The 19,175-nt window shown below is 42.8% G+C and overlaps 1 protein-coding gene across 1 annotated transcript; it reads left to right on the top strand.

Moving 5' to 3' along the window:
- Positions 1-413: 413 nt before the first annotated feature.
- Positions 414-18,580, top strand: C4H21orf62 (chromosome 4 C21orf62 homolog). Its single transcript, XM_046001365.1, has 2 exons — positions 414-653; positions 15,718-18,580. The coding sequence occupies exon 2, from the start codon at positions 15,783-15,785 to the stop codon at positions 16,440-16,442; it is 660 nt and encodes a 219-aa protein (XP_045857321.1). The 5' UTR covers positions 414-653; positions 15,718-15,782; the 3' UTR covers positions 16,443-18,580.
- Positions 18,581-19,175: the final 595 nt, after the last annotated feature.

Here is a 19,175-nt window from a genome sequence, read left to right as displayed (position 1 = left end):
TTTCTCCAGTATTTACTGACCCTTCATCAGTTAATGTACACAGAATATTTCTTACATGTTTATTTGCTTTGTGGCTCTAAACATTTTTAAAAGTGAGTGGAAAAAGAGAGAGAGAACAGGACAACATTCTTCAGAGTTGAAATGTGTTCATCTGCTCTTTGAAACAACCACAAGAGGGTTTTCCCCCTAGTTCAAACATCTTCATACATAACAATCCCTCAAGCCCAAAAGAATGGAACAAACCATGAAAACAAAAGCATCTAGGAATCTATGCTCTAAACTTAGCCCATTCCATTTCCCGCTAAAGTAGAACTTCTCCCACTACTGTCAGCCCTTCAGGATCAGCATACAGCAGCACCCTGCCTAGTTTCTTCTGGAAACTTTCCATTGTCCAACCCCCAGAGTTGCCAGCACTCACCAAGGCAGGTTCTGTCCTGCTGTGTGGTTAATGAAGCTGGTGGGCTGGCAGCTTCCTCCTGGTTGCCATGAGAACGACCAGGGCCACTGACCCTCTGAAAACGGAAAAGAACAGCAAGTGCAAGACCACACATTCCATACTGCCTTGCAGATTAAAACAGCTGTCAAGCCGGAGTAAAGAATCGGGCAGAGGTCTGCGGAGTGGAAAAGCGAGCCTCGTGGTAGAACTCTGAGATGTAAGTACTTTGTCTGTTCTTTTTTGAAAAGCATGCCTAGCTGGGCAGACAGTTTTTCGTAGCTTCAGAATTTCTGCTGGCTGGCAGGCAAGTTCTGTGACCATGTGAACAGCCACGGCGGGCGCCCCTTCTTCTCACAGAAATTATATTTCCTGAACAAAATGTACATTTAATGGGTGACTTTCACCATGAAACGATTTTGTTTAGGCTTCTAGGCACATGAATTGCTCTATACTGAGATTCTGCCTTTAAAAGGAAATGTTTTCAGTGTCTTCAGCAAAGAATGAAATGGTCTTCTCATTTAGTCTCTAAGCAGATAAACTCACGTAGGCTAATATTATATAACAGATATCTCTGTGGAACCTGGGCTTGTTTCTATTTAAAATATTTGGCTCTATTTCCCAGTCCATCTTCAATGCAAAGGCATTATTACACACAAGAGATGACCTCTTTGCCTTATCATGATCCCAGAGAAAACTGGGAACTTTCAAAACATCAGCTGATATTGTTCCTTTGCTCTGTTTTTATCTAACAGCATTACATTTATTCCTTTTTTACACACTGCTCAATGGAAAACATGGAAAGATAGGAAGAATGTTTAGATGAGCATTAACTCATGGATTGGCTAACTTTGTAAAAAATATGTCCCTTTATTTAAAAGTGAAAAAATAAAATAAATACTATAGTCAAAGGCAAGAGGATGGGGATTTTTTAGTCAAAACTAGGGTCCTTACACAGTTCTGCATAAATAGTATTGTTTAATAAGCATGTTTTGGGACAGTTGTGGGTTTTTTTGTTTTTTTGTTTGTTTGTTTGTTTTTTAGCAGTAAGTGTGTTGGCATGAACTGAGTAGAGGAAATGTTTTAGAAGAGTTGTATATAATATTCTGTAAAAACCTGTCTTTAAAAACTACCAAAAATATCCAGCCTCATGTGTTTGAAAAAAATTTTAATGAAAACAGGGATCTTTGGGAAGTTTTTAACTTTATTTTTGGACAAAATAATGCAATATGTTTGAAAGAAAAGAAATATTTTCATTAAAAATATTTTTTACAGAAACTGGATATTTTCTGAAAATAATAGTTTCAATATAGTATTTATGGAAAAGAGTGCTTTTTCACAGCTGACTTGGATTTCCCAATTTTCTCTTCCATACCAGTATTTGTATTGCTTAAAGCTAGTACACAATCAACTTTTTAAATTCAGTGTCCAGTAGATCACATCTCTGTGTTAGTGAGGAGAACAGATAAGCCACATGGCTCATGGGTATATGATTGAGAGCACAGACAAGGGTGTATGTGACATGCTGGAGGGTCTGAACCCCAGTGTTCTGATCAGCTGAGCATAGACCAAGTCATTCAAGAGAAAGTCTTGAGGAGTTTGCAGTCATTGGGGAACAAATTCTCATAACGCCATGTGTCAAAGAGAGAAGGCAGTAGCTACATATTTTAGTTAAGTCTTCCCATTGATTCACTCTTTGAGTTAATCTGTGTCCTACATGCAGAAGTAGCATTCAACTGATGTCCTTATTTTCAAATCTAATTTCTAAATATTCTTTTTTTTATTAAGATTTTACTTATTTATCTGACAGAGAGAAAGCACTTGAGTGCACAAGCAGGGAGAGCAGCAGTGAGACAGGCAGAAGCAGATTCCCTGCTGAAGGAAGCCCTGTGTGGGGCTGATCATATGGTCCTAGGATCATGACCTGAGTCAAAGGCTGACCCTTAACCGACTGAGCCACTCAAGCGCCCCTAAACGTTCATTTTTAAAAATGTTTCTGAAATGTTTATGTCTACCGGAACTCATTTCATTCATTTTGTTTCCTGTTCCTCTAACATGAGGTTGCTATACACCCTTTATGTTAAAGGGCACAGAATCTAGTGATAGAATGTGAGGTATTAGAGTAGAAACATGAGTCTGGACTGGAAAATAATACTATAATTTCCACCACAACTCCCTAGAACATACTTGGCTGCCTGAGTTTAAATCTTAGCCCTGTCTTTCAGGCTCTGTGACCTTGGGAAAGCTATTTAACCTCTGTGTTTCTCCATCTTCTGATATTAAAAATGGGCTCAAAATATCTACCTTTACTATGATTGCAAGGATTAAATGATATAAAACATGTAAAAGTATTTTGAAGAGTACCTGGTACAAAGAAGCAGTCATTAGGGCACCTGGGTGGCTCAGTGGGTTAAAGCCTCTGCCTTCAGCTCAGGTCGTGGTCCCAGGGTCCTGGGATCGAGCCCTGCATCGGGCTCTCTGCTCAGCGGGGAGCCTGCTTCCACCTCTCTGCCTGCCTCTCTGCCTACTTGTGATCTGTGTCAAATAAATAAATAATATTGAGGTATGTGCCCTCTATCCCTACACTTTGAAGAGTTTTGATCAGGAAGGGATGCTGTACTTTGTCAAATGCTTTTTCAGCATCTATTGAGAGTATCATATGGTTCTTGTTCTTTCTTTTATTAATGTGTTCTATCACATTGATTGATTTGCGGATGTTGAACCAACCCTGCAGCCCTGGAATAAATCCCACTTGATCATGGTGAATAATCCTTTTAATGTACTGTTGAATCCTATTGGCTAGTATTTTGGCGAGAATTTTTGCGTCTGTGTTCATCAAGGATATTGGTCTGTAGTTCTCTTTTTTGGTGGGATCCTTGTCTGGTTTGGGGATCAAGGTGATGCTGGCCTCATAAAATGAGTTTGGAAGTTTTCCTTCCGTTTCTATTTTTTGGAACAGTTTCAGGAGAATAGGAATTAGTTCTTCTTTAAATGTTTGGTAGAATTCCCCTGGGAAGCCGTCTGGCCCTGGGCTTTTGTTTGTTTGGAGAGTTTTGATGACTGTTTCAATCTCCTTACTGGTTATGGGCCTGTTCAGGTTTTCTGTTTCTTCCTGGTTCAGTTGTGGTAGTTTATATGTCTCTAGGAAGGTTCCTCAAAATGTTGAAAATAGAACTACCCTATGACCCAGCAATTGCACTACTGGGTATTTACCCTAAAGATACAAACATAGTGATCCGAAGGGGCACGTGTACCCGAATGTTTATAGCAGCAATGTCTACAATAGCCAAACTATGGAAAGAACCTAGATGTCCATCAACAGATGAATGGATAAAGAAGATGTGGTATATATACACAATGGAATACTATGCAGCCATCAAAAGAAATGAAATCTTGCCATTTGCGACAACGTGGATGGAACTAGAGCGTATCATGCTTAGTGAAATAAGTCAATCAGAGAAAGACAACTATCATATGATCTCCCTGATATGAGGACATGGAGAAGCAACATGGGGGGTTAGGGGGATAGGAGAAGAATAAATGAAACAAGATGGGATTGGGAGGGAGACAAACCATAAATGACTCTTAATCTCACAAAACAAACTGGGGGTTGCTGGGGGGAGGTGGGATTGGGAGAGGGGGAGCGGGCTATGGACATTGGGGAGGGTATGTGCTATCGTGAGTGCTGTGAAGTGTGTAAACCTGGCGATTCACAGACCTGTACCCCTGGGGATAAAAATACATTATATGTTTATTAAAAAAAAAAATTTGGAAGGGGAGGTGAACCATAAGAGACTATGAACTCTGGAAAACAACCTGAGGGTTTTGAAGGGTCAGGGGTGGGAGGTTGGGGGAACAGGTGGTGGGTAATGGGGAGGGCACGTTTTGCATGGAGCACTGGGTGTTGTGCAAAAACAATGAATACTGTTACGCTAAAAAAATAAATAAAATGGGAAAAAAATAAATAAATAAAATCTTTAAAAAAAGAAAAAAAAGAAGCAGTCATTAACTGTTATTATTAATCAGTAAAGCATACGCATAGTTCCTAATTTCAGTCAACTTTCAACACCACGTATCTCCCACACCTCTTATTTGGAAGTACATTATCTGTTATCAGTGTTTCTATATTTAGCTGGTTTAGTCCTGGGAGCACAGGGCTGAGGAGCTGTTAAGTGTCGATGCAACAAAATGTTGATACAATAACATGTCTTCTCTACCCAGCAGCCCAAACTCTCGTGGGAATCAAGAGTTGTGTATATGGCAAGTTAGGTTTGATGTGCCTTGGATATTCTGTTAAGTTGAGCTATCAATATGCTGGATACACGAGCACAAAGCTCAGGGAAGAGTGTGGGAGCTGGTTCATCATCAGCATAGAGACAATATTGAAGTCCATAGGTTAACATGCAGTCAGCAAAAGAATGGATGTACAAAAACAACAACAACAAAAAAACACTTATTTTAGGATCGTTTTAGTGTTAGAAAAATTGTGCAGATAGCACAGAGACTCCCACTTGATCCACACTCCATCTCCCCTATCGTTACATCTCATGTATGTATGTTACAAACACTTGTCACCATTAAGGAACAGATATCAGTACTTTATTATTATTAACTAATGTCCACATTTTATTCGGATTTCCTTAGAATATCCTATTTCTGTTCCAGAATCCCACATTACCTTTAGTAATCATTCCCAGGAGGCATTTAAAGACACTTACAAGTCTTTCAAGAATGCAGCAAAGTTTGGGGTGCCTGGGTGGCTCAGTCAGTTGAGTGGCTGACTCTAGTTTTCTGCTCCGGTCGTGATCTCAGGGTCATGGGATCAAGTCCTGCATCCGGCTCCACACTCAGCACAGTCAGCTTAGGATTCTCTCTCTCTCTCCTAAAATAAATAAATCTTTTTTTTTTAAGAAAGCAGCAAGGTTTAAAGTGCTTTTGGTCCCAATATTTGTAACTAAAACCACGAAAGGAAAATTTAATTCTTACTCTTCTAAAATCGAATCATTGGAATAGTTGAATACAAATGAAAGGGAAAAGGTTACGTGGGGAGCCTGGGTGGCTCAGTGGGTTCAGATTCTGCCTTCAGCTCAGGTCATGATTCCAGGGTCCTGGGATCAAGCCCCACATCCGGCTCTCTGCTCAGCGGGAAGCCTGCTTCTGCCTCTCTCTCTCTGCCTGCCTCTCTGCCTACTTGTGATCTCTCTCTCTCTCTGTGTCAAATAAATAAATAAAATCTTAAAAAAAGAAGCTTAAGTCTTACATCGTGGGGATATAGTTCAATGTACTTTACGGAACTGTAATAATGTACAACACTAGGCGGAAGAGCTTACTCCCTTTTTATTGTTCTGGAAGCAGGTAATTAAAATAGTAAAGGTTTACAAGACTTTTTTCTTTTTTTTTTTTTTCCTCTCATCTCTTAGCAAAGTGATTACTCTGACTCATTTTCCTTGGCAACCTCACACTCATGTAATACAGGCCCAGTAATTGGAGTAAAGCTGTTCCAGGCTAGTTTTACAAAACTAGATGTTTCAGTGTTCCGTTGTGGGGAAGTCTGCAATGTAGGCTATTACAATCCCTCAACCGAGAGCAATTAGGGCAATGGCTTCTAATGCTCACAAATATCTGTGAGATCAATATTTCCTAACTCTGCTCACTCTTCCTGGAAGGTCTGGGTGGATGTGTGTAGGGAGGTGGAAGGACAGGGATCTGGGACCCTGACTTGGGGCTCCTGGTCCCCGTTCCAAGTGAGCGTGTTTTTCTTTGGGTCCCCAACAGTTACAGGAAAGTTCCAAGGCAACTGCAAACCTAAATGGTCCTCAATGGCAAAGCCAAAGAGGTTGGCGATGTCTCATGGGATTTTTGCAGATGTCACTCAGTGCCTTCCAGGGAGACCCACAGGCACAGGAGAGCAGTGACCAGGGGCATCCCCAGTCTGTTCTTCTGGAAGGGCCAAATGGTGCTGCCTGCTCCTCCTTCCTCATTGTGCTGGAGCTGTCCTGCACTCAGTGCAGAAGTGGGGAGATTGGCTCTGTCCCCAGCTCGCTGTCACACTTTGTCACCCAGAGAGGGACCATTTGTGCCCCACTCTCAGAGTTCTTGAGAGAAGCCCAGGTAGCCTCTGCCTGCAGCTCCACTGGACTCAGCCCAAGGCATTAATTAGTCTGGGCTGAGAAGAGACAGGTGCCATCCTGTCCCTCCACTCATCCCTGCCCTAGGGCTTCACACATCATCTTCCTGCTTCCTTCTTTTTGCCTTGACAGTTCCACACATGCAAGTAACCGCTGGCTACAGGTGCCCCTCTGAATTCATGAGACGGGTCCAGATGCTTCTGTTCAGGCTGGGCTGGGCCCAATACAGCATGACTACTCTGGACAGTTTTGAGCCTTGTATTTCTGAAAACAAGTAATGGAGCTGAGGATCTAGTTACCCCAAAAGCTTGTCAGTAATCCAGGCTAGTGGGAGGAGTAAGACATGAGAAACACCTACCAAGTGCTGCAGGGCTGTTAACAGAGTTGCTCGTGTGTTTGGTCTGAAGGGTGGTTGGATATGGGTGTTTTGTCGCTTCCTTAAACCTCTGTCTTAGTTTCCTATTACTACAAAACACATGTCTACAAACGCGGTGACTTAAAACAAAAGAAATTCATTCTCTTCCATTTCTGGAAGTCAAAGTCCAAAAGGAGTCTGTGCTAAAGTCAATGTGTCAATACGGCTGATTCCTTCTGGAGGCTCCAGGGGACAATCCGTTCCTTGTCTCTTCCAGTGTCTGGAAGTGGCTGGGCTGGCGTTCCTCTGCTTGTAGCCATATCACTGATCCCTGCTTCTATGGTCACATTGCCTTTTTTCTCTCTGTCTCCTCCTGTTTTCCTCTTAGAAGACCCTGGTGATGACACAGGGCTCACCCAGATAATCCTGGATCTCCCCATCTCAAGGTCCTTAACTTCATCTGCTCTGCATAGTGCCTCTTGCTCTACAAAGCAGCATTTACAGGTACTAGGGATTAGGACATGTACCTTCAGTGGCCCTTATTCACCCTTCCCATCCCCCACCCCCCAGTATCTAGCAGGGATAAGAAAAGACCAGGAAGAATGTGTTTTGATCATTGTCTATACCCTACTGCTCCTTTAAACATTTTACACATATTTAAGTTAGAATGTGTAGAATTAGTAGAAATGGGAAATGGACACTTATTCCCATGTACCAGATTATCTCACTAAGAATGTCGAGGCATCCCATTCCCCAGAATTATAGAGGAACATTTGTAAATCAGAGTTGTTTGTTACAAGAAAAATGGAGCGAAGAAGCATTTTTGCTTTATATCGAACCTATTCTTTATTCAAATTTTTGATGTAAGGAGTGCATTGAATGAATCAGTAACTTTCTATTTCTTTGGGGTGGCTTTTGGGATGCCCGGACAGAGCATGCTAATATAGCCCTCTATCTATTATAATTCTGACATTACAAAATATCATAGCTAATAAATAGTACTATAATGCCATGTATATCATAGTATACTTACTAGTAGTTAACAGTACTCATGAGTAGCACTAATAGACTATATATATTTCCACATGCATCCTTCTCTACTCGTATTGTATCCTAGTGTGGTAGGAATTATCACCCCCATGTCATATTGAGAGACATGGCTCAGAAATTCATTTCTGAGTGGCCCACACTGTACTCCCTATACAGTGGGTTGAACAGGAACCATCACAAAAATACTTTCAATTTTGTCCTCTTAAGATCCTAATTGCATGCTTGAGGCTAATTTTGCCTAAATGCCATCTCATGGAGACATGAACTTTGAGTTCCTCATTTTCTGGATGAGGAAATAAAGCAGATGACTGCAAACAGGTTAGCTCCTACTCTGTAAGTCCAACGAGATCCCAGTCATCTCTGAATCACATTGAACTCAGCTTTGTGCCTCTCACGGTGAACCACGTCAAGCTCAATGACAGGGAAGTGATTTCACCAACAGAGAATGCACAAAGCGGTGTCCCCAGAGGCAGACTCTTGGGAGGGCATGTGAAAATTCAGTGGCTCATACCAGGGATAGGGGTGTGCTGTTATGGAATGTGAAGAAGAAAGAAAAGACAACACTTATCACAGTTAAGAAAACTTTAAAGAGAGATCCAAATCAATGTAACTTTCAACATTGCAAACTTTGAAATAGTCAACATCAAAGCTATCACTCCTTTCTTTAATATCATCTTTCATAGAGTTTTATCTGTAACCTGGCTCCCGTGGTGCATTTGTGGGTCAGAGCCAAAGCAAAGAAAAATGCCCAAGATATTTTTTCTCAAAGAGCTTCTCAAGGTCCTGCACCTGAAGTGTTCTCATGAGCATCTCATCCACATAATACAGGGAAGCCTGCACTTCCTCCTTGACCTGCCTGGGAAGGGTGATTGCACAGCCACGGATGAGTTGGCCCTGGACCTGAGAACAGGTCCGGTTCTCGGGTCCTCGAGAGGAGTCTCCATCCCATACTTCTCCCCTATTTCTTATTTAATCCTCACCTTCCCTCTAACAAGGGACACGTAGGAGTAAGGCTCTCAGTGCGAATGCCCTTGAGCAAGAATGTGTTTGTTTAAATGAAGGCTTAGCCGTGTGCCATTAGAGCCTTATATGAGAGTGGGTTTTTAACACCAGGCTCCTGGATGAGCCCTGACCAAGGAATTAAGAGGAAGGCACGGCAAGGGGACTCTGGGGGTGGGAAAGCTACTGTAGTCAATTCATAATCTTCCCTATCACTTGTCTTGCCAGAAGCTGGTCTCACTTCCAGCCTAATGAACCCACCAAGGGGGTCCTGACTCTGTGAACTCTGCCTTTTCTCTGGGCGGTCAGGGAGAGGGTGGGCGTCTTCAGGAGTGGAGTCCCAGGTAAGCCAGGCTAGGATGCTAAGAAGGAAACCAAAAGCTTTTCCAGTGTTGTCCACTCTGGATCCCCTGCCTCCTACACCACATGTTCCTCCTGAGAAGTTCAGGTGGGTGTCCCGCTGCCTGCCTGCAGGAGGGTAAGAGCTTTGTCCTCATCCCTGCCTCCCAAATCCTCCTCTCTTGGTCCACTCCACTCACCCCCGGATTCCAGATACTGAAATAGATTTATCTGGAGAGCCTGGAGGGAGAAGGAGTCAGCAAATGGAGAGAGGCAAACCTTCAAAGAAAATACAAAAGAAAAATGTTCTCTTACTTAGAACTCAGGGTGCTCTCTGTGTCTCTACTCCAATTTCATTTCTGCCCGGCACCTAAATGACCTTCCTTATACCTGGAACTAAACAGGTATGCCCTGCTTACAAACCTTCAGTGCCTCCTTTTTGCCTCTTTCAGGGGCCTCCTTAGTGAGTGTTTGCATCCGGGGGAGTGTGCAAACCAGGCTAGCAGGGTAGAGCTGAAGGTCCCCCAACTTTCATTATTTTTCACCTCAAATTTTAAAAAATCTACTTGTGGGTAGCTTACAGTGTAGATGATATATAAATATGATATTTATAATGTTTTTATAAATAAAAGGTTACATATATTGGGGGGCTTTTAAAGTTTTTATTGATGAGGTGAGCATCAGAAGGGTTTGGAGAGGGGCACCTTGGTGGCTCAGTCAGTTACACATCTGCTTTTGGTCCTGGGATCCCAGGGTCCTGGGATCAAGCCCCACATCAGGCTCCTTGCTTGGCGGGAAGACAGCTTCTCCAACTGCCCCTCACCCTGCTCTTGTGCTCTCTCTCTCAAATAAATAAATTAAATAAAAAGAAACCTCTCTTCATTCTGAAAAAAAAAAGAAAGAAAAAAGGAAGAGGAGAGGGAGAAGAGGGAGAAGAAGGAGGAGGAAGAGGAGGATGGCAACAACAGTTTGGAAACTAAAACCCTGAGCCTGGCTGGCAAGGTCCTGTCTACCTCTGCCCTGCCCTCACTGCAGCCTCATGGGCTCCCAGATGTGCCAAGCACTCTAGTCTTTGGGATTTTGCTCAAGTGACTCTTCTATCTGCAGCCTTTCCCCTTCACTCTCCCCCACCCTCTTCTCTGCATGGCCCGAATAGCACCCCTTTTGGGAGCCTTTCCTGGCCCTTCCGGCCAACACTTACTCTGTGTCTTTAATAAGCACCCACCAATCACATTGCCCACTGCCCTATAATTAGTTGCCTACTTGCTTGTTCCCAGAGTACATGCCAAGTTCCTGGGGCAACCCATTAGACCCCTGGGGTAAGCGAGGGCATCCTACTGCTCTCAGGGTTAGCAACACTGGGAACCTTTTTGATGAAATACACTTCAATAGTAAGGGGTAGTTCTCTCTTTGTGGGATATACCCCAAATTCCAAATTGTCTCCATTTCCGGAATTTCTCTCATTTTTGCCCCCTTGGATTCTTCAAGGAGTTTTGCAGAAGCACACTTTGAGAACTGCATTTGTGAGAGAGCCTGGCCTAGCTGTCCAAGTTCTGGCTTCAAAATGGGTTTCTTGGGGTGCCTGGACCCTGGCTGTCTTCTGCCTTTCTTCCTGTGTCTGCAGTTAAGATTTCTCTTTTGGACCATCTGTTTCTTGCTGGAGCATCTCCTTTGTGTCTGGTCTTATTTCCCCCGCTTCTTCAACTGAGTCTTTCCCCTAAGTGCCTTTCCACCTTTAAAATTAAATAATCCCTTCTAATTTCAATTAATCCCACATCTGAATTAAAAATTTGAAATCACTCTTAGTTTTTAATTGCTGTTAGAATTTGGGGAATACCACTATGATGTTCCACAATAATATTTTTTTCTCTTTTGTGTTGAGACTACAGAGTTCAAAACATCATTATTCAAGACATTTCAAATCTGTTTTGAGCAAATGGTCCAAATGGTATCCTCCCACCGACAGACACACTATCTCCTTACTAGTAATATCTTCTTATAAACAGAACTAGTGCAGTTTGAAACATTCCTTTTGGAGCCAAGTATAAACATTATCTAAACATTGGGTGTAATCCTAGATTGAGAAGGAATCTGTGTGGAATTTGTTTTGAAGTTACTGATGTCCATATCTGCTCAAAATCTTTGCTTTCGTGCAGCTAATTGCTGGTATTAATTGCCGTCGAGATTTCTTCTGTGGCGATACAAAACCAATATTAGAACTGATTCTGAATCATTGCCCTGGTTTATCAACATGTTCAGTGATTTAAAGGCTCAAAGATTTAATGATCATACATGGTTTTCCGTATCTTGCCAGAGAAATTTGGGTGAATTGACACTACCTGTTGATCATGGTTGCATAAAGCCATTTATGATGTCTTACAACCTAGGCATGTCAGAAATCTCTAGTGCCTACCAATATGCAGGCTGTCCTCTCCTCCTTTGGTACAGTGCTGGATTTCATTTCCAAGCTGCTTGCAGAGAGGGGGTGCCACATGCCTGAGTTCTGGCCGATAAAATGTGAATGGAAAATCCTGCAGGGGATCCAAAGGCCTGGGAGATGATAGAGCTAGGGAGGAAAGCTTGAGTCCCTGCATGACCACGTGGAGCAGAGCACACCCTCCCCGCCCCCATGCCTCCTTAATGGCATTACACTGCAACATAAGGGAGGAATCAACCTTTACCCTAGCTTTACTATGTAGTTTTCCATTTGTGGGCAGTAGTAGAACAGCATAGACCTGTCACATTGCTAGGCTCCTGCCCATCATGGGGGTGGGGAAGGGGCTCATCTTGGGACATAGGAGGCAAATCCTAATGATAGAGCACACAAAAGCTGGGATGCTGAGAAAATGATGTGTCAGGGCAAGTCAGAAGTTTCCACCCTACAGGAACCCTCAGCTCCCCTCTCCCACTACTATCCCCATAGCCCATCAATCTCTTGGTCTTACTTTTGGTTTTTCCAAATTCTGATCACCCTATGCTAATTACATAGATAACTTTTTTTCTTCTTTTTTTACTCGAGAACTACTGCCTTCCTCAGATACTACCTCTTCCATGAAGCTTAATATGATACCTTTCATTTCCAGGCAAAGTTAGGTGTAGACATAACACCCTATACAAAATGTTATTGTAGTGATTATCACATCATACTGTGATTATTGATTCAAGTGTCTCTTTCACTGGGGTATAACCCTTTGAGGGAGCTCTTATTGGCTTTCTTCTCATTTCCAGCACAGTGGCTAGCACATAGCAAGGACGCAACAAAGGTTTATTGAATGAATAAAAAAAGATAGCTTACCAAATGTCAGTGCATTCTTTTCATTGCTTATTATAGAAATCCAGTTCAGACTGGTTTGAGTAGGAAAAACAAAAACAAAAAAAAACCTGGTTCACATATTTCAAAAACCAAGGAAGGATGTCAGGTATGGCTTGATTTCAGTGCTCAAAAAGGTTTTTAGGAATATCTCTCCATTTCGTGTCTGTTCTTCTCTGTGTTGGCTTCATTGTCAGGCAGGTTCACCCCTTCTGGAGACAAGATTGTCGTGATTTCCCTTCTAACAAGATAACCAACCCCCAGAGGAAAAATAGTTTCTTTCCCCATGATGGTCAAGGACATAGCTAAGGGCAAGGACCATGTGGTGTATCTGTGCCCATTCTCCCAATTCCAGGCTGGAATCTGCCCACAAATGAATAAACACACAGTGAAACTCAGGTGTTCACAATCCACATTCAACAAATCTAAAAAACCAAGTGGTTTTTTTACCCAGGATAAAACCAAAGGAGAAAAACGTCCAATCAGCATCTTTTTGGAAACCCCATAAGCTTATTACCAGGGATATTTGTCCCACTCTGTACCCTATCAGGAGGCCTTCTTGTTTCAGCTTTCAAGTTCCCTAATATCCAAAAGCAGGGAGGGGGGTCACCCTGAGGTCCAGCCAGGGCCTTGACTGCAGGGGACAGGGGGTTGCTCACAAATCCCTTTTATGATCTCTAGCCCCACTCATTTCAGGAAATCATCATCCGTTTCCCTTCTTACCTCTTTTCTTCTTCCATGCATGTCTCTGAATGGTACCAGCATCTGGAATCATGAAGTAGGCACTTTTCTCACCAGGTTCCAGGCTGATGGATAGAACATTTTCTGCCTCCCCTTTCCCCTCCAGGCTGGGATCAGAGCAAGCCATTGGCATTGATGACAGCTTTCCTAGTTCTGAGATGAAAGGGCTACTGGGGCATGAAGACCTAGAAACCTCCAGTGGAATCTAGGACAACTGATCATCTAAAATTATCTTGTAATTAATACGTTACTGCTCCTTACTAAGTGGGGTAGTCACCACCACATTTTAAAACTATTTAAAACTGTTAAATCTTGTGCTCAGGAAGAATTCTGGCTCTACGCATTTCTCAAAGCCCTTTCTTTTATTACAAAATGAACCAATGAATACGCTCTTTCAGAAAAGACTGTGCCAACTTCAAAATAAACACAAAACACTATAAAGCACATTATTCAGACCCCCTAATGGACTTTAACCTATCTCTCTGCTATGTTCCTATAACCACTGGTATGGTCGATAGGGTCTTTCTCAGTTCAGCCTTATTTGTCCTCCTCTTCTGCTTATAAGCTCTTGGAGGGCAAGGGTATGTGTCTTGTTCATCTTTATTTCTTCTGTTTGACCTTGGCACATGGCCCGTGCTGAACCTTACCTGACTCCTGCCTTTGCTTTCTCTCCCTCCCCACTGCTATAGCCCCCTTGGTCCTCATAGGTATGCCTGGAAGCAGAATCAAGTCCTTTTGAACACAAGTTCTAGAAGCTTGTTGTCTTCTGGGCTATGTCCCCAGGGCTAGCAAAGTGCCTGCCACCCAGTGAATGCCCAGTAAACATTTGCCGAATGAATGAAGTGTGATGGCTGTGAACTAATGTCTTACCTTCTGTTCAGGTTTACTTGGTTGAGCTTCAGGTTATTCTCCCTGCACTCCAGCCACCAGCTGATGAACTTGTGCTCTCCACCTTCTCCCTGACCCCAGCATCTTCAGCTTTGCCCTCTTGAACTTCTCTTTGCCTTGCTTTGCTACCTTGTGGCCTCAGCTTGCACCCTAAGTGGCGCATGTCTGCCTCACTTCTTTCCTGCTGTCACATATTCGGCCTCTCAGACTGACCCATGTATCCCTGCTCAGCACTTCCTGTGGGCATCCTGTCACTAGCCATGGACTCTCCAAGTCAGAGATCTCATTCCAAGTATTTTGCCATACCCATGGTGCTTTGTACGTGCAGATGAACTGAATTGTCTCGTTGGTCAGTTCAGAAGAACTCAATGGTATCTTTGGCCCTACATCTTTTGGTCAGCTGTCAGCTAACTCAGGGGAAATCATTTTTGCAAGAATGAAAACCTGGCACCCTACTTCATAATGTGTGTCTCGTTCCAAGCTCACCATAAAAGAAGACCATGCATCTATTATACGCCAGGTACTAAGGCATTTTCCTCCAGATTGGACATTAGCATTGCTCCTTAACCATGCATATGCTCCTACCTTATTTAGATCATTGATCGCTGCTGATATATTGCTTCGTTTTAGAGCCCTACACTAAGCTATTTGATAAAACTTGTTCGGGGGAAGGAGCAGATAAGCAAGTTCGTTGTGATTAATTGGTGTGTGATTAGCGTTTTCACTGTCTATGAACACAGTTAAAATCTACTCTAACACATTTGTAGGAGAGCAGCAATGTATCAATGGAGCTATAAACAGATTAATATGAGGGGGGCATGCTTGTCTAGTTAGAAATTAAAGTTTATCATTAACTAAATGTTTCACTGGTATTCATGCTATGTTGTTTAACAGGTAGCACTTGGGGAGCTGAATCCAACAAGAAGTGTTTGTCTCCTGAATTCCAGGAAGTCCGATATTGAGGGGGAGGAGGGAATGTGCATGTTCCAGGGGCTGCCAGGTACTCAGTCCAAGAAAGACAATGTTTGGAGAATGAGCACAGTCAAAGCACCACAGATCCCTGCCCACGGACAGCAGGGTGTGCTGGGGTCCCATCTCGGGCCCCCTGTCTTGCTCGCTGTTGCTGTGTTAGTCTGTCAAAAGACATCACAGGGAGTCTTACGTCTCAGATGAGCAGATTGACTGCTGCCTCTCACGAGGCTCTGAGACAAAATAGTGTCTGCACTTGGGCTCCATGCATTGCCTGCCTTTGATAGAACTACGAGAGAGAAGAGGTTCTGTGGGTTATCTCGGGGGCTCCTTTTCTATCAGCTGCATATCCCTTAAGTCATCTCAGCACCCAACGTGGGGCTCAAACTCAGGACCCCGAAGATCAAGGGTCCTGGGCTCTACTGACTGAGCTGGCCAGGCGCCCCGTAAGCTGTACATTTTTAAAGAGAGCCTGTGATAACCAAGCTGCATATTTGCCTTTCAGGTGAGTTCCAGTGAACTGGCTCACGAAGGGGAAACACACGGTTGGTGGCGCACGCTGAGATCAGAATGGCACCCCCTCCTGGGTACAGAGTCCTTCTGGCCGGTGCGCTGGGTATCTTTGTTCTCCACTGCTTCACGGGAGGGCAGAAGAACAGCACGCTGATTTTCACCAAGGAAAACACAATCCGGAACTGCAGCTGCCCTGCAGACGTCCAGGACTGTGACTACAGTCTGGCCAGTTTGATGTGCAGCTGTAGAACCGTCCTGCCTTTAGCCCTCGAGCAAACCAGCTACAGTGACCATCTGACCATCTGGTTCACAGATGCATCGGCCCTGGGCCTCCTGTTGAACTTCACGCTGGTCCGGGACCTGAAGCTTTCTCTGTGCAGCACCAACACTCTGCCCACCGACTACCTCGCTATCTGTGGTCTGAAGAGGCTTCGCATCAACACCCAGGCCAAGTGCCTATCACAAGAGCAGAGCTTGCTCATGCTCAACGGCGGGGAAAGGGAACCCGGAGAGCAGCCGGTGTGGTTCCCCAGAGGCTGGCAAACATGTATGTACATCTCCTTCTTAGATCTGGCGCTTTTCAACAGGAAATCATCATTAAAAGCATACAGTATTGAAAACGTTGCCAGCATTGCCAACAATTTTCCTTACTTTTCTTACTTTGAAACCTTCCCAATTTTAAGCAACGAAAGCTACGTCATCACGTTCATTTACTAACGTTGTAACAGAGGCCAACCGTCAGGAACTTTGGCAAGCTATGGATAACTTGAACAAGGAAGCTGGGAACAAGGCCATGGGCATCCTTACCTACAACTTCACCTGTCTGCCCAGCCCCATTCACCACAGAGCCACACATACACCCGCCCTCTCTGCTCTACTCTTTGCTCAACCATGGGAGCGATTTCAAAAAACAAAAAAGGAACAAAAACTCAAAAAAACCCAAACCAACCAACCAAACAAAATGATCTGTGTCCAGAAGGTCTTGAGAGCAGCTGGGTCTGTGCTCCTGGAGGTCTGTGGGGAAATGTCAGATCAGATGTGGAGAAAGCAATGCACACCAAGGACTGCTTAGTGGAAATGAGCACCGGGGATGACCACCAAGGAAGACATCTTCCTTCAAAACACTGCCTTCCTTTTATTCTGCTTCATTTTGTTACAGTGACTGGAATTCCCCTAAGAAGAGAAGGATAGATTTCAGAGGCTTTGGGACTGTGAGTTCCACACAATGATTAGGTTCTCCTAGACTCGTATTTTCCAACATATTTTCCAAATATCTCTTAGACCGATACTTGCCAAGCATATATGTGCTGAGAAAGGGAAGTTTTAAGAGTGGAACAGGTTGGGGGCACCTGGGTGGCTCAGTGGGTTAAAGCCTCTGCTTTCAGCTCAGGTCATGATCCCAGGGTCCTGGGATCGAGCCCCACATCGGGCTCCCTGCTCAGCAGAGAGCCTGCTTCCCTTCCTCTCTCTCTGCCTGCCTCTCTGCCTACTTGTGATCTCTCTGTCGCACAAATAAATAAATAAAATCTTAAAAAAAAAAAGAGTGGAACAGGTCGGGTTAGGGTGGGATCTTAGGACCAAATGAGAGCATTGGCTTAGGGGAATGTGATACAGAAATGAAAACCAGAGGACACAATAATCAATGACATATATCTCAAAATTTTGCTTAGAGCAAGGCCTAAACGCAGGGAGTTTCTGTCTTATATCCCTTTTCTTTCATTCTTTTCTTTGACTTCTTCTTTGTCCCCACCATACCACTTCACCTTTCTTCTCCCATTTTCCTCATCCACCCTCCCCTTCCCCCTCCTGCTCCAGAAATAAGAATTTGGATTAATACCATTAGAACCGCATTTAACACCACCAGGGGCTAGCCTGGGAATCTAATAATCATTTATAATGTTATTCTTATGGGAAAAGATGCTCATATGACTAAAAGAAAATTAACCAAAGACCTTTTAGGACTCAGTCCATTCGGATGTTTAACTGTAAAGTTAAGACACGTTATATGACATAATTGACATAAAGTGGTCTTAGGTATTATGACAAAAGGAACCAAGGCAACATATTAAAAAAAATAAAAAGGAAACTGACCTCAGTGTACAAAGAAAAATTTTCTTCACAGACTCAATTTACCACTGAGATAAAATGTAAAGAATCCATGGCAATTATGATACAAATGACCAAACTTAGAGTGCAAGGAACTAGAAATATAATTGCATTTATAATGTCATAATGGTAATAAAGAATTTTATTATAAAGTAACAGGATGTCTTGAGGTTGATGATTTCAGATGACAATCAACACATTTTTCTCTTACCCTTAACATAGGGTAACTGAAATAACCTGAAATATCAACATTTGCTTAATTGGTGGGGGATTTGGCCATTCAGGCTAATTAACATGAGTCCATAATGTCAGTGTTTAAATCAGGCCAAAATTAAGATCAAAGTATGACTTTTAATAGAATAATGCAATGACCTCATTACTGATATTGTATTTGAGAGGTAAGTTTAAAGTGAGAGAAAAAGACAAGGGGAAAAAAAGGATTTAGAAAAAGGAAAGCAAGAAGAATATAAGTGAAAGGACAAAAAATAAATATATTTACGATCATTAGTTACTGAAAATACAAAAAACTGAATTTTAATGATTTTTATTAATAAAGTATAAAATTAAATGATTTAGAAATTATGAGTACCTTAAGATGCATTATCTTGCATTTGGTGGCTTTGAATAGTTTCAAAGCCCTTTCACAGATGTTGTAAGTGATTCTTGTAAGAAATAATTCTAGAACAATGGGACTTAAATCAATAGACAAGGGAAGTTAATGTAGTAATAAATCAAGCTTGCCTGATTTATTTCTGGCCTGAAAATGTGGTTCAGGTTGCACTGACAGAGGATAAATAAGGAACAGAGAAAAATCCACAGTACATACATGGGGGAAAACGGCATTCAGTGCTCAGTGGAGGGTGAGGGTTGGGGGGAGCGGCATGAGGCAGTGGGAAGTGGCAAACTGAGAGTATATACCCCACCTGAAGGGTCCACAGCAGCTCAGTTCTAGCTGAATGTCCCTGTGGGAGGATACAAGGGAGCCAGATTCCATCCTTCAAAAAAATTAGGAATTCCAGGTTTTTGTGTGAAATCTCACAATTTGTAAATGTTGGCACACTATTTTGCTTCTTTGTTTGTTTGTTGACTTCAGGAACACTGTGTGTCAGTGGTCCCCTTAAGCTTGGGGCTGGACATTTGTCACCTCTGATCAGTGGTGTGCTGGTAAAAGTTTCACCACCAGCTCTCCAAAAAAAAAAAAAAAAAAAAAAAAAAGGTACATGGATACTTATGTACATAAATTTATTACAAATTTTGCTGATGTATATCCCACAGCTTACAAAATGATAATAAAATATACTGTATTCTTTATTATAAACTATATGTATGTAATTAATTCCCAAA

This window comes from Meles meles, chromosome 4 (genome assembly GCF_922984935.1).
Source record: "Meles meles chromosome 4, mMelMel3.1 paternal haplotype, whole genome shotgun sequence".
Classification (NCBI taxonomy): Eukaryota; Metazoa; Chordata; class Mammalia; order Carnivora; family Mustelidae; genus Meles; species Meles meles.
This window is presented reverse-complemented; position numbering and strand designations above follow the sequence as displayed.